This window comes from Centruroides sculpturatus, unplaced genomic scaffold (genome assembly GCF_000671375.1).
Source record: "Centruroides sculpturatus isolate CEXI.00-Female unplaced genomic scaffold, Cexi_2.0 scaffold184, whole genome shotgun sequence".
Lineage (NCBI taxonomy): Eukaryota > Metazoa > Arthropoda > Arachnida > Scorpiones > Buthidae > Centruroides > Centruroides sculpturatus.
Genome location: NW_019384494.1, coordinates 166,348 through 183,413, shown reverse-complemented (window position 1 = coordinate 183,413; position 17,066 = coordinate 166,348). Strand labels below are relative to the sequence as shown.

At 29.2% G+C, this 17,066-nt stretch overlaps 1 protein-coding gene across 1 annotated transcript in view; it reads left to right on the top strand.

Moving 5' to 3' along the window:
- The first annotated feature begins 403 nt into the window (after positions 1 to 403).
- The window catches only part of LOC111621867 (high choriolytic enzyme 2-like), a 22,318-nt gene continuing 5,655 nt past the window's right edge, over positions 404 to 17,066 (top strand). The window contains exons 1-3 of the mRNA XM_023364122.1: positions 404 to 482; positions 870 to 987; positions 8,434 to 8,612. Of these exons, the coding sequence (XP_023219890.1) occupies positions 902 to 987; positions 8,434 to 8,612 (265 nt within the window). The 5' untranslated portion in view covers positions 404 to 482; positions 870 to 901. The remainder of the gene's footprint in view (positions 483 to 869; positions 988 to 8,433; positions 8,613 to 17,066) is intronic.

The window sequence follows — 17,066 nt, the reverse complement described above, 5'->3', positions numbered from 1 at the left end:
AATTTGCACAGATCATAGATAACGATGTATATATGCTGATCCATACATTTTCGGAAAAGTTATAAGTCAATGCTTTTTACCATCACCTTAAAGTTCATGCCCGAGATATCTCGGGATATGAACTGCTCATTTGTAGTGATGTGCCGGATCGTTAAAAATGTATATCCGCGGATACGGATACGGATACGGATCATTCGTGTCTAGATCCGCGGATACGGATACGGATACGGATCTCAACTTTCGTACTCAGTCAGCGCCGGTGCGTGTAACCTTGGACCGATAGTTGACGCTTTGCGTTAATAACGCGACGTGTTTTGACTTGCACTGCGCGTGTTTTTGTTTATGGTGTAAAAATGTGCTAAATTAGANAAAAATGTGTCTTTTGATACTTTTCATAATTGATAAGGAGAAGAATGCTATAACGGATGCAACATTAAGATGGCCAAAAGGAGTCGTTCCTTACATACTGCATTCAACATACAGTAAATTAACTTTAATTAATCATTTATATTGTTTTAATAAAATAATTAAAATTCTTATATAAATTATCGAGATCAAAGATAATGAACCGTCGGGCCCGCACGAGAACTTTTGTAGCTACATGTATGGCTTGATAAAATATAAAGTTTAATTTTCATAGCATAAATATCAAGTTTTGAAAGCAAATTTGCTATTCTCCTTTCAATAAGCACATCTATCTGTATATAATTCATGTACATTTTTTCGTGTATGTATTGTACATAATTTTTCATTACATTTTTCGTGTATGTCGTGTACATATTGTACATTTCGTGTATGTGATGAACCTAGTTAGCACTTTTAACTTTTTGATTTAATTCTAATTTTAAAACTTTTATATATAAATATAGGTAGTAAAGAAAAGAAATTAATAATAAATGCTATGAAAGAAATGGAAAACATGACGTGTTTGCGTTTTGTTGAAAGAAAAGAAGAAATAGATTATGTTGGCATCTATTCTGGCAATGGGTATGTTACATCTTTTAATAATACATTTGCTTATAGAATATATATCAACATTTATTGTTCATAAATAAACAATATTTATCTGGAGACTTCCAAACTTTACTGTTTGCGCAGTAAAAAGTCCATTTGTCGACTTAACTCTAACCAAAACGGTGCTTCTAAATTCTTAGTTAAGTTCTCGACACTTCTGAAGAATACAATTAAAAATGCTAGAAACTTAGCTACTGATCAGCATAATTCAGTATCAATATTAACATTAATAATAATAATGAACCACATTATGAATAGAGATGTTTATTGATAAGAATTTTAAAAAAATTTAACTTGCCAAATAGCATAAAAATGAATATATTTAAACGAAAGAAAGGAAATGTGCCTATTTTTAATCTAAAATATTAATTTTACAAAAAAGCTTTGGAAAATTTTTGAATAAATGTTACAACAAACTAAAGAATTTGATAAAGTAAAGATAGGGTAAACATTGGTTATTTCATGATACTTTTTAAATTCATATTTATCGAATAAGTAATGTAAGATGAGATTTGAAATTTTTTCTCGCAGATAGCGTGGAATATATTAATTTTAAAAATTTTCTTCTCTTATGTAAACTGCTAGTTTATAACTGTTAGCAAAACCATCTATTGTAAGAAGAAGAAAACTGGAAATTTGTAGAAGTGTTGAAGAAGACTAGTTTTATCTTAAATTTTCAAACAACATATTGAGGGTATGTGAATTTTTCTTTGATACTTCAATGAACTAATAACTGGGGATATATTTAAACACACAGTTATTATTTTTTATTGTATTGTAGCTATTTGAACAACATTCTTATCTTTCGCTGTAAAATTCTAGATATCAAACACATGGACTATTCAACAATTAATTATCGTCGATTAGAAAAGTAAAATAATAACATGTATAACTTATAGATAATGTTAGTTGAATATATCTTGAGTATCTGCCATACTTTTTGGTCCAAAATGAGGTACGAAAAAATTACCAATATATCACGAAATTGACGCTGTTTTGATGGCATCTCGAGTAGTAATGCGAAAAAAATAAAGTTTTTAAAGTCGCGAGAATGGAAAGTGTTCAACATAGGAGCAATTATTTAGTGTGACATCGTCACAACTTCCGGCTGCAATTTTTAATCGTATTTTTAATTTATTTACAGTAGACCCCCTATAACACTGTTTATAATTTCTTATTATATGAATTCCATGTTGTACGAGTCACTTAGATTTTACAATTACATGTACCGGGCTGTGAACGGCTCACGTATTTGTAAAATTTAAGTGACTCGTACAACATGGGATTCATATAATACGGAATTATCAACAGTGTTATAGGGGTGTCTACTGTAATTTAAAATATATGCTCTCCTTTTCAAATAAGTAGTGACTTGCTCCTGTACTTTTCCTGTTATCAAGCTCTTTGACAGTACATCATGTTTTTGCTGTTAGCAATTGAGTCGTATATCTAATTCCATTCAGGGAAAAATTTTGAATTGAAATAACATCACTTCGGTTTGCATCAAAAGTTATTTTACAGTTAATCGAAATTTTCTGCCCCTACGCTTTCCACATCTGTTCTCATCTTTCATCTAATGAACTCTGTTCTCGAGATTAATGAAGGACAGACTGGCAGACTGACATACAAACAAACCACAGTAGGCATTTATAGGTCTAAAATTTTTTCGAATTGCAGCCAAGTATATTGCCTAAAGAACCCTCTCATAAAATTATCAATGATATCACGAAATAACCACCTTTATGCAACATGAAAAAATATAGGCCTACTCCTAGAAAACTAAAATATAAATATATTCATAATGACAAAAAGCCATGCTGCTACTTGAGAGTATAGTCCATTTAATAGTATATTTAGCATGTCCATTTACGAAATATTTATCTGATAATTAAAAAATAATTAATTTTATCACGAATTTACCAATACTCTAGTTTCTTTATCTATTTTTCTTTGTTATAAATTCGTATAAAACTAAAATGATGCATGAATACACTGTACTTTTTTATTATACTATTTAATTTTATAAACAACTACATCTTTAGAAGAGTTTTGTTTTATAAGTACTGTATATAAAATCGTCATTGTAATAATCATAATTCATAATGTATATGAATTTTATACATTTAAAGCAAGAGTTTCGAACAGTTAACGTAATAATAAAAAGTAAAAAAGCTATATATAGACTTTCAAAATAGATATATACGATCAACATATTTCCGAATCAATAAGTTACAAATATTACATATGTGAAGAAGAACATATTCAGCTTTGATCTATGCGCTATAGAAGTTAGTATATTTTATATAGATTATCATTTTATATTTAGGTGTTCTATTTTATTTGACTTATTCTAAGAGAAGCTTAAATATTAAGATATATAAATAAAATATTTTACAAACTATATAAAAATTAAATAATTATTTATTGGTTGTTCATTTACATAAAATTTAGTTTAATCATCCACTTTGTGAGCACTATTATAATTTCATAAAGACTTAAATTCATATTTATGGATGTGAATTCACTTTTTTTTCACTCATATCAAAATATGTTTGGATCGTAGCAAAAGATGATTTTATTAGTTTAATTATTACATATTTCCAAAAAATTCATACTTTAACTAATATAAATCTTTTTTAAAAACACTTTACAGAACAATAAAATGTCCACTTTCTGACAAAAAATGCTTACATTTTTAAGAATTTTGTAAATGTTTTTACTATTACGTTAATTAATTGTGATACTAAAAGAGATAATACAATAAAATATCAATAGATATCAATACAATAAAAGTAATAATTAATAATAGTTTATATAAACAGTGTAATCAAAATATAAGCTATTTTAATTTAAATTTCCTTAAAAAAAGCCATTAAAATGTATATACTTTAGAATGCTCATAAATTAAATTATTTATTCAGCTTTTCCACTGACGCCATCCTCTGTACCGTATAATTTAGTTGCTGCGACGTTTACCTCTGATTTAAGTTCTGGTTTACTGACATCATACTAATAGTTCTCTATTTGCATACCCATATTACAATTAATATTATTTTTGTATAACTCGTTAATTGTAATACTGGTTCTGGTTCTGGTACTGGTAAATTGGTTTACTAGTAATCAGGTAACAAAATGAATTGGTAATTTAATATATTTTCCCGGTAAATTCGGTGAATACTAGGTAGACACGTGATAATTTTTTGAAGCCAAATGTTTATTTCTATACACTTTCAGGTACACTTATATTTTTATTAATTAATTAATTAATTAAAGAATGTAGTGACAAACGTTTTTATTAAAACCATAAAAGTAGTTTATTTCGCAATAAAAATTGCGAAGACTTTTAAATTAATAACTTAAAACCTAAATGTTTTAAATTAATTTACAATCTTTTAAAGTATTATGTTACTGCAGCGTGTTTACAGAGTTTAGCAATTTGTTTCTTAACCCGCAACACCTAGAGTACTAGTAATTTTACTTGAGGATATTTTAGTTGACAAAATGGAATAAATTAATTTGAATTAAAGCTTCCTTTGCCACTTTAGGCAATCTCTGATTTTCTTTTGTCGGTTGATTTTACACGTGGTATTGAATGAATGTCTTTTGTCATGTTACCGCGATTCGGTAGCTGGAGGCCCTTTGCTTCTTTCCGGATATAATATATATAGTATTAGTGCTGATAGCCATACATTTTACTCAGGGAGAGTAGAAAAGTTAAAGCGTGCTCTATTTTTCAGACGTAGAAACGTCTTGTCAAAACAAAAAAAAAAAAAAAAAACGAATTTAATCGGATACAGAGCACTAAGGAGCGTTTAGTTCTCACCAACTAAAGAATTATTAGTGCGCTAATTTTTGCATTAGAAGTCAAAATTTTAAATTTACCGTAATTTACCTGTAAACCGGTAACTTTTTGAAAATTCGCCGTTTTATCAGGAATAAAAAAGTCGATAAATTTGAAATCCTAATAAAGAGGATCCTTTTTCATAGCCATTATGAATTCGATCAGGTAAAGAGGACAGAATACTGAGAAATGTGGCCTCAACATGCGGGATGGCCCGACTATGAAAGATTCCTAAAATTCGCCCGAATTCGATCCTGGTTTCCCAGAGAGGTATGTTGAACCTCGGCCTTTCAGCCATCGAAATTTGCATTTAAGATTGCTACAACAATCTTAAATGCAAATTAAATCTTATGCTTTGGCAGTATTTTATGACTTATTTGAACATGTATAGCGATATTCTGGCTTATGGCCAAGCGGTTCCGTCTCTGAACACTGTGTTCCATTGCAGAGACAACGTTTAGCCGCCGACAGCGATATAGAGATCGTGCAGATCGCGAAAAATTTCATTGCAGAGATGGTGTTTCTCGCTTGCCATAGTTTTGACAGCGATTATAAACCAGTTATTTGACCTACTTTCAGACAGCAAGTTCAGGCGGCGTTTTAATTCGAGTGGTATTTTCGTCGTGTAAAAGTCTAGATAAAAATGGATATCGTTCCTTTGATAAATGTTGTAAACGGCGGGCACGAATCCATAAAATTATTCATTAATTAATTGGTTGGAGCGAAAATAGACGGCGTTTAGAAATACACGATCGTCGTTTTTGCAAGCATTTTAAACCGCGGATCAGAAAGCCAACGTCTAGACGCCGTTCGGCTGTTAACGGTCCTTTAACGTAAACTCTGTTTCTGTAATCGGCTGTAGTAGTTTGGTCGTGGGTTCACGCTTCGCCCGGACGGGCTGGCCACGTAGAGTTTCCTGGTTTTTCTCCTCGTCTTTAACTCCTAAATAGGCCCCTTAAAAGACCTCCCTGAAGGCATTTCCTCAGCTCTTCGCGAGTAATTTCATATGGTCAAGCAAAAAAGCTTCGGTAGGCTCTTCGGAGGATAAGTGATTACGACATAACCTTTATATTAACCCCGCTATGAGATATTCTGTTTTTATCTGGTACTGAAGCATTCAGTAAAAATTACATTCGAAGTTTGACTGTTTGTTACTATGATTGTGTTTCTTCCGTTTCTTTCAATAAGAAATAGCTTCCGTACGTTATTTGGTGTTAAAAGCTAGAAATATTTTGGAGTTTAATTGAAAAATCGAATAAAAAAGAAAATTAATGTGAATGATATCAAAGAAATTTAATAAATTTATAAACCTCTTCTGTTTTTTAAACTAAAATTGACATATTTTGTCGAAACAACTTTCATTATATTAATTGGTTTTTCGTACTGTTTTTACTGGTTTCTGGAATCAATCTATCATTTTTCCATACGGACTATAGTTTTTACATGGATTTTTTTTTTCAGAAACGTATCGTGAAAAACAGAATTGGTGTACTTACATCAACGTACTCTTTATTTCAATATTCTATTATGGAGTGCTGATACATTTCTTTCTATGAAAGATTGAATTGCAAAGTATAAACTATTATGTGAGTCATTTATTTCTTCGTTGATTTTTGAAATCTGTACTGAACTTTTAGCAGTATTCTGTACGGTACTTTAATTACAGTTTTGTGTCTCAATTTTTACATTACATAGCTAAGTATCCACCTCACTTATGTGAACTCTCTCGAAATTATATACTGTATTCCAAAGATGGCCACATGAGTAAAGTTTTACTATCTTTTTTAATTTTAAACAGGTTTCAGTTGTTTATATTGTATTTTTTATTAGTTGTAAATTTTAATTTTTAAATAATAAATCACTTCTTTAAGTAGTATCAACTTACCAATAATTGATACTATTAAATGAAAAAGGACATTTGTCATAATTTTGTTTTTTAACTTTTGACACTCGTCATAAAAATGTTTTGTATATATTGTTGCCTTGAATTTATTTATTTATATATTTTAAAATATAATCTATTATACCAAATATATAAGATATTTTCTAATACAATGTTTTCGTACAACTGATATCAGGTGATGCTGTCATTTAAAATATTATTTTGTAAATTTTAAAGAAGATTGAAACACTGGTTAAAAATACTGTGTTTTAGATTAATGCCAATAAATAGTTTTTAAGAAATTAAACAAGAAAATATTCTTGAAAAGTTTTCATTCGCTCTTAAGAAATTTATGTCATATTATTCCAATGAAAAAAAAAATCCAAAGTGCTGCACGCATTTTAACACTAAAATATCTTATCCAATAAAATATCGATGGAATGGCCATGCGATAAAGTTTAAACCTGTCGCTATGGAGGTTCTGAATTTTTAAACAAGTCCGGACTCACTGAATTTATATTGTCAGTTTGAATCGTAATATAGTTCTTCTTTCTTATTTGTCAATCCTATTACAAGGATGAAAGATGATGAATAATGTATCAACCTGTAAATTGAAGAATGTGTGGAGAAGTCACCAAACAGGCTTAATCGAAACCCGCCCAATTAAAGATCTGTTCAGACAGTCGCAGTTTCCTCAATTGGATTTAGCATCCAATTAGCCAACAACGCAAATCCTAAGGGAGCAGCAATATTATCCTCAGTTGAAGTTACTGAGACCATCAAAATGAAAAATTCAAACAATTGTAACATAGATTTTAGCAACCAATGTCAAGTTTTTATAGAAATGTAATTTTGGAATAACAGAATGTCAATCTTAGAATAGTTTTTCTAGTATTTTATTAAATTATTTAACAGTTTGAATAAATTGTGCAGTTTATAATTAGGATAGAAATTTTATCCGAACTAATCTAATACTTTTAATCTATTTTAATAATTTTGTTATTATCATCTTAAATATCAAATTACTTCAAAGTTAATATACGAAATATTACATTTCTGATAACTTTAAGTTTTAAAATGTTTTTAAGTATAGTTATCCATTTAATTATTTTAAAAAATATTATTTCATGTAATAAAAAGAAATGATAAATATGCGGAGACTATAGATAAAAACTTTTATAAAATTATTATGTTAACACAATTTAAATTTAAATTAGCCTATTCATATAATAATGTTTCTATGAATAACAGACATAAAAATTATATCTACACTGTAAAATAATTTTTTATCTGATTGAAAGAAAGTTTATCATAATAAAAGACTATATTTTAAAACTAATACATAGTATTTTTTACAATTTATTTATTTTTTAATTAATAAAATTTTTAAACTTACATTAATTGTAATATTAACATATGGCAATTAAAATTTAAAATTTATTTATTGTAAGATCAGTAACTGTTGTCGGGTAATTTAAAAAAAATGTATAAACACTTTGCAATTGAAACTAATATAGTAAAATCTGTATAAAATGGATCTCTATAAAACGGAAACCTCTCAAAAAGGAACAATTGTGACAGGTACAGTATCGTTGTATAGTTTTACTGTATATTCATATAACAAAAATTGTTTTAAAATTTTTTAAAAAATTTTAAATAGTTTTTTTATGTTTATGGATTAAATTTATTATTACAGTTGCTATTCAGAATTGGGTCGAAATGGAGGTTTACAACTTTTATCTTTAGAAGCTCCAACTTGCTTAACTAAAGGAGTTATAAAGCACGAATTGATGCATGCTTTAGGATTTTTGCACGAACACACAAGATTTGATCGTGACGAATTTATCATTGTTCATTGGGATAACATAATCAACGGTTTGTATAAAAGCTTAATAAAATTTTATAAAATTAATTTTTCAACATATATATACAGTAGAATCCATATTATTCGAGATAATGTGGACCGATGCAATCTCAATAAACGAAAACGGGAATAAAACGGACAGCAATTGCCATTTCGGATTTAAGCATACAAATATAAAAGATATACTGGTATACCACTTTTAAGTAGAATAAGAAAAGTGGTATGTATTTACTTACAGGTTTGTCTCTGTTAATGAGGAACATTGGTTAATAGGACCCCTATAATTGGGGTTCTGCTGTATAATTGGATTAGATTTGTTTTGTACGGCAATGTAACACTTAGGCGATTTGCCAAAGGGAGAACTTTCTATAGAAAAAGAACCCCTTGTAGATGTTACAAATGTGAAGAAAACCCGAAAAATTCCACATGGCCAACTGTTGACGATCCAGGACTAGTTATCAGTGTTCAGTGGTTTTATGCACTCGATTACTGATCGGGACTTTAATGTATCAGGAGTCACGAAAAGTCACTGACTGACTACATATAGAGGAATTGAAGTTGCAAATTTTTGGGGGATTAAATTCTCCGCCCTCAAACACCTATAGTAATTTCGAATATCTCGTCTCGTTCGAAAGAAAATTGTTTACTTAGGTAGTGTGAAAAATTTCAAGATTTTCTATAAAGTGGTTACCGAAATATAAGCAATTGAAAAGTGCAAAAATCGCCAAAAGCTGTATTTTCTTTTTCTCTTTCTCCTCCACCTCCTCCTCCTCCTTTTTCTTCATCTGGTACTGAAGACGCTATACAGAGAAAAAAACTACTGCGTCTATAGAGCTCAAATTTTAAACTTAAGCTTTTCTAGTTATCAGTGACGTGCTTGCCAAACTTCTGTCAAAAAATCAAAGTTCACGGGAATTTCCCGTAGAGCTAATTTAGTTTTACGGCTTAATTTTACGCATATAAGGATAAAACTGCATGGAAACAAATGAATTTTATTCAAAATGTTACTCAGAATTACAAACTCTCAAATTTATGCCAATTAAAACTTTTTATAACGATTTTTCTGAACGGCGTATCGAAAGCGTCGGTCGGCAGTGCATTTGGTTGGCGACGCGTATAGTCGCCGAGCGCCGACGCGATCTTATGTCTTACAATTATTAAACAAGAAAAATTGATACCAAAACAAAAAAAAAAAAAACATGCGAAATGTAAAAAATTTTGTCAAATAAGAATTTATGACAATTTAGACAACGATGAAAATTTTTATTAACAGTTTTTCTTTGGTAAATATAAGCTTGGCGCTTGGAAGCGAAATGTAGAAAACAATAATACAGGTATAAGCAATGCCCGCAAGAGTTTTACCTGTATTGTTGTTTTCTATATTTCCCCTCCAAGCGTCAAGCTAATATTGACAAAAAAAAAAAAAAAAAAAACTGTTAAGAAAAATTTTGATTGTCCTCAAACATGTCATAAATTTTTACTTGCGAAATTGTTTTATATCTCAGATGTTTTCGTTTGGATAATGAAAACATAGATATAAAATAATCCTTAATCGATAAAAATTTATGAAACTCTTAATACAAGTAAAGAAGATTTTTATTTCTCATTTACAAAATTATTTTTATTTTAAATAATTTCAAAATATTTTAATTATAATTTATTCGTTAAATTTTAATTTTAATTAATTAATTTAATGTATTAAAAAGATTTTTGTAGGGTGTCGATATGTTTTTAATTGATGTTTGGGCTGCAATTTGATATATAAATTCTCACTGTCGTCTCTTCGTCCGCCTGTCCGTTTGTCAGTCTTTCCTTAATCTCGAGAACAAACCGGAAGTTACGTTGATTTTCCGTTCAAAACTTTCCCTGAAAGGAATTATATAGACGATCGGCACAACTCCATTGCTAACGGAAAAGTATGATGTACGGAGGCAAGACACTACTACACTACTAATTTGAAGTGGCGAGCATATATTTTAAATGAAATAAATTTAAAATATGATTAAAATTAGCCCGAAATTGTAACAATGTCACAATAAATAATTGCTCGTTAAATCTATACATAAATATTAATATAAATTAGGCCCATATCTTTATATCAATCTATATTAATCAATATAAGGATATAAATTAGCGTTATATCCATGAATATAAGATTTTTCTGTTTATATATGTACTGTACAGTGTATTTATATCTACATATCTGTTTTCTACTAATACTTGTATACTATAATATATCAGAGAATATGAAAATCGATTTTCATGATGCGTCTATGGATGCTGATGTACACATTCGGTTGACTCTTGTTATTTCTTCAATTCTCAGAACGAAGATTTACGATCTATCGTCTTGTCATTGTACCATGCAAATTTTTAATTTTCCTTATCTAAATGTTAAAATAATACTCATTAATGCAAATCACTTGTGTATAATAGCAAAAAGATAAATGTTACGACAGAATTCCGGAAAACAGAGTTTGAGGGGTTTTCTTTAAGCTTTTTATGTTTTCAGGAATTCTGTTGCAAACCTCCGGTGTCAGTTTCTCGATTGAATTCCTAGTATCAAGATTTTATCTTACAAACGTCATTTTTTCAAAAAAATCCAAGGTTTCTTTTGAACTGGAAGGGCCAGAAGATTATTATGTTATAGATACCTTTCCAGAAGCGCGTTAAACTGAAAGAATGGTGTGTGTAGTAAAAACATTTTTATCAAGTAATAATCCGTATTAATACTTAAACATTTTCATAAAAATATATTAATCTAAAGACTACTTGCGTACACACACACACATATATATATATATTAGTATTAGTGTTGCAACGAATAGTATATTCGGCCAGGAGCGTGGCCGAATTGCCGAATATTCGGCCAAACTATTCGGCTTGATTAACGCACGTACGAAAATTGGCGCGCAAACCTCATTATGGCAAGGACCCTGCTCTCTATTGGCCCGCTGTCACTACGCTTCGCCAATCGCGTTAATTCTTGACAGTTGTAGTGGACAGACAAGAGCGTCGTGGCAGTATGTGATAAATGATGATATCAAATGTGGATAACAATGAAATGACCTACACATGTAAATAACGGAAAAAGAACAGAGAAGGACCGCGAAGTGAAAATGTGAAAATAAATATGAAATTGAGTTGATAACATAATCGAACAAGTCGAGGAAGCTTATAGGCACGAAATTCGCGGCCGTCAATGCCAAACAATTGTCATAGACTTCGGAAAGCTAAATACTTGTAATTAAAGTCACTTAGTGTGCACGGGCGAAAGCCTGAGACCGTTCTGGCTACCTCTGTCTCGAATCTGTGAAATCATAACTGTGACATATATCGACGTCCTATCTGTGTCTTTTCTCCGTTATCACTAGGTCACGTAATTATAAAATGGAAAAACTACGACGGAAAAGTGGCAAATCGAAAGTACCGTGAGCGTGTATTATGATTTATGCATAGGCATACGTGGACTAGAGAGATGGAGGAAAGAGAAAGGAAATAACAAAGACAAGCGCTTAAAAAGAATAGGCAGGGTCTCAGACCCTCAGATGTGTGCGACGATTCTCGAACGAATAGGTGTGTACGTGTGCTGATCTTTGTAATTACCGGTATAAATTGTGAATACATGTGATTAATATTATTATTTTTTTATTTTGTGCACGTTATAAGTTATAAATAAATATAAACAAACAACACTAACCCGACGACATTAAATCTAAATACCAAAATGATTAATTTACTGTGTTTTTGTTATTTCTTACTCCTGTTTCAGGTATTCGGTGTTCGGCCGAATAGCGAAAAATAGGCCGAATACCGAATAGTAACCGAATATTCGTTACATCACTAATATATATATATATATATAAGTTATCTATCAAAATTTAATTAATTCATAAGTACTTGTACTTCGCTTTTCTTAAATGTAAGCATACATATATATGTACTGATTATATCATTTATATAATAATTTGTTATCAACATATCATGTTATATTTTTAAACAGATTAGATTATTTCTCTTATACTTGTAGAATATTCCTCATCTGAAACAAATAAAAAATATTCAAATTAAAGGAATCATTACAATTGGTTATATTCATTTAAAGATATTAGAAAATAAATAAGTGAATTATAAAATATTTGATTCTTTTATTTTTATTCAAAGATTACGATTTTTAATTTAATTAAATCTTCAGTTGAATTTGTCAGCAAGAATAAAGGAACTATTCTTCATATATAAATAAATTGAAAGAAATAACCTGTATAAAATTTAATTTAATGTTTTGTTAAATACGACAGATTAAAAATGTAATGTAAAATCTTTGAAAAACAAACTGATCATGAATTATTTATATTCTAACATCAATGTATTGCATATTTAAGAGATGATGTTTATTACGTGTTTAAATTTTTAGTATCATACTAACTTCTCCAAGATTCATATTATTACTTTGGCGTGCCTCATTTGCATTTTCTTCTTCCTTTTACCTTTTATTTCATGCTTTTATAACGATGATGATCATACATTTGTGTGACCAGAGGGTCGGCACCTCTTCGATGCCACGTGTCCCGTTCGACACAGAAGCTGCGTTGGCTGTTTTATTCTTGTTCTAAATTAGGTCACGTACGAGCGGTCGCGTGGACTATGCAGGCGATCGACGGAGGACTATGAGACAGCGCGACAGAAGTAATGTACTCAGATACTAGGTTTAACAAACAAATACCAGTTTATTTTTCGTTATATGATCTATGTAGATCATATAACATGCTAACAGTAGCGAGACAAATAGATATTTGATACTACAGCGACATCGAAGCGTTCGCGAGAGAGATTACATGAAATCGGCGTTATCATAAATGCCTACATATATCAATGAAAGAACTTTGTAGATGGGACGATTTATCCGTTGATAGAATCCGGCTCTATGGGGACCGTCCGAAGAAGGACGAGTTTACTTATTGAGGAACCGACAACGACTTCTTGTGTCGTAGAAAAATTGGCGACTACTTTTACTCCTGGAGGAACTGGCGACGACTGACTCAACTAGCCGCAAGTTGTTATATTAAAACGACAAAATCGAGACAGCAGATCAAGAACGTTGCGCGAAAGCATCCTTTTTCGACGCCGAGAACTAAAAGGAAAATGTACTCCCAGGTGTGAAAGTTGACGTTCGACAAAGTTATTATTATGTTATGTTTCACTAGAAGTCTGGATTTTCACATTTGATATATATTTGTTTTGACGGGTAAACATAAGTTTTCATCTTGCATTTTGATTGTCATTGATGTCGTATGTCATCTTGGTACTTTCAAATTCTGGTATTATATATGAAATATAACTTCATGATATTTAGTTTGACATATGCAATATATCAATAAGTTTGTTATTTAAGATTACTTATTTACTTCATATATAAATATTCTGGAAATTTGCATTTCTCTTATTTCAGTTTTTTCACAAATTAGCTATTAGTATTGAAGATTCCATGAATAAAAGATTATATGTATAAAGAAAATTCCAAATAAATTTGTATTTTTTTGGTTGCAATATGAAAAAAAAAATTGTATACCTATGCCACTGCCACTGTCTATCGGTTTGTCTTTGCTTACTCTCGAGAACAGAGTTATATAGATGAAATCTGAGACCAGATATTAATTTTTATATCAATATAAAGTTTCTATAAATTATAAAATATATCATATTTATGACAAAAATAGTTTTTTAATTGATGAAGTAACAACTTGCAACAGACCTTTTCTTGATGGAGGCTGTATTATTATCTTTGTTGTCTGAGAAATTAAGTCACATTGTCAAGGAGGCCTGTCGAGTAGGGACAAGATAATTCAAGTTCCACTCGTTGATACACGTTTTCCAGAAAAGTTCGGTTGGCAAGTCATCCTGGACAAGCCAGACAGATATGCTAACCGAGCCGAACCCGATGGAAATCTACCCATCCAGCTCCAGATTGGTCAGCCAACAGATCTAAAACTAGGATATAAGGCAACGCAACCTTGGAAGAGAAGCAAGCCTGGCCTAAGACTGTGTTGTTAGAAGCAAGAACGAAGTATTACTGTGTATATAATGTAAATAGTTGTCAAATAAATGGACTTAGTCTGAATTAAAGAAGTCGTAAGGTGTTCTTTTTGATGAATCACAGATACGGAAATCGAAAGACACAATCCGAAATTTAAATACATTTTCCCTATTATGCGAGTATCTTTTAGAAAATATATTTGAGGACTTCAGTCGTATATTTTCCTTTAAGACTTCAGTTGTAGAATCAATAGGAAGTACGTGTTTATAAAATATTGATAAAATATTAGTATTTTTTATTATTCTATGTTGTTTTTGAAACCGTGTTTTGCGAATATATTGGACTTCGAACTCACATTTGAGTTATAAATAAACACTTGGCTTTATTTCCATCATTTTTAGTTGATTATTCTTTGGATGGATGTCAACTAAAAATGATGGAAATAAAGCCAAGTGTTTATTTATAACTCAAATGTGAGTTCGAAGTCCAATTTTTTATTATTATTTTTTTCGCTTTTCCGTTTGAATTATTTAGAATAGAGCTAAGAAACACTTATCAATATAAATGTTTACTTAGCACAAATTGTATAGTGTTTTGTTTACGAATTATATTAATAGTGGGATTTCTTTATTATATATTTATATTTTTAATTATTATAAAATGGCAAAAAGTTTTAAACAAAATTTGATAACAGATGGCACCATCAAAATTTTTAATGTCCGGGAAAGTTAAGCAACTCGTTGTTGAACTTTTTAAAAAATGTGATTAAAAAATTGAAGCCCGACATTGCAACGATGTCATAATTAATCATTACTTAATAAAATTGTAGAAATTTTCTTCTGATTATAGAATTACAGTATATTTAATTATTATTATTATTTAGTTACTTTATATTACGTTTATATTATTGCAATTCATTTCTCTTAAATACTTTCTAAACATTTGCAACAATGGTGCCATAAAATATTAATTAACTTTTAAACATATTGTACAAATACAAATAGTAAAAGTATATTTTCTCCTGGATTTTTCTTTTTAGAAATGTATTTATTAATTAGTTTATTTCTTTAAAAATATATGATTTTCTTACAATATTTTAATGGCACGTTTGAAAATTTACATTAAATATTTTATCGTTTTTAATATATAGTAACCTTTCTACGTAATTATTTTAAAAGGTAATCTCTAAAAAAAAAAAATTGAAATAAATGTTCAGTATTCTGAATATTATTTCTATACTGTTTAACATAAAAATGATTAAAATAGGTAAATTTAAAAAAAATTACAAGTATATTAAATACCATTTTCTAAGTTAAAATAATGGTAATATTATTATTGAGCATATTGAATTAATGCTAATGAAATTCATAACGACGCAAAAATTTGATTGTTATTGATCACTCTAAAAATGTAACTTATATTTTCAATAATATTTTTATAATATGGCAGAGAAAAATGTTTTTTAATTAAAAATATACACAGTAAGTATATTGAAAGTAAAAGCTAGATAAATAGGTTACTTACTTAACAAGAACGGAACATCAATTTAGTTTTTACTTGAACAAATTGATTTGGAGATAGTAATTTTTTTAAAGGACTTCAGAATCAATTCTTCTATACTTCTATATCTTTTAACATCTTTTACGTGTCGATTTGATTCTGATTTCTTGGAAAATACCAATTTTATTTACGCAATTTCTTAAGTATTTTCATGTTTTCAAATAATCGATTTTTAGATTTGAAACACTTCAATTGTTCGAATAGATGCTATAAATGTTTACTCGATGATAAAACATAACTTACAAAAATTTTGCGAATTTTTAATATTTATCTAAATTTGGAAAACGCGCATAGACTTTATATTAAACACGTAAATAAAATAATAATTTTAATAATTGCATCCACATAATTTGAAAAAAATGAAGGAAGAAAAGAAAATTGGTTTTTAAATTTTTTATTTTAATTATTATTACACTTGTGACGATGTAAACTTGAAATTAATCTTTATCTTGAATTAAGTTTGTCAATTTATTGTTTTTCTATTGACACGAATAAGATCTAAAAACAATTAATTCGTTTATATATGTAAGCTAAATGTAAGATTCGGATAATGGTATAGAATTTTCTTACGATGTTTATTGGAATTTTATATCATTTATTGCTTGAAATAGTGGATATATAATTTTAATGCATTTTATTAATAAAACTTTTGATTAAGATATTCTAAAACATTTTAATAAATATAATAAATCACAACACATGCATTTATGGTCATCTTTGTTACTCTTCTCTTCATTAAAACCGATTGTATAAAGATGGACTATGTTATTTATAAAAAAGAAACTAGCAACTTTTCACAATAACCTTTTTTTTTACAGCTATTTAACTTACCTATGATCGAAAGCCTTGTATTCTCGTATGTAGTATATAT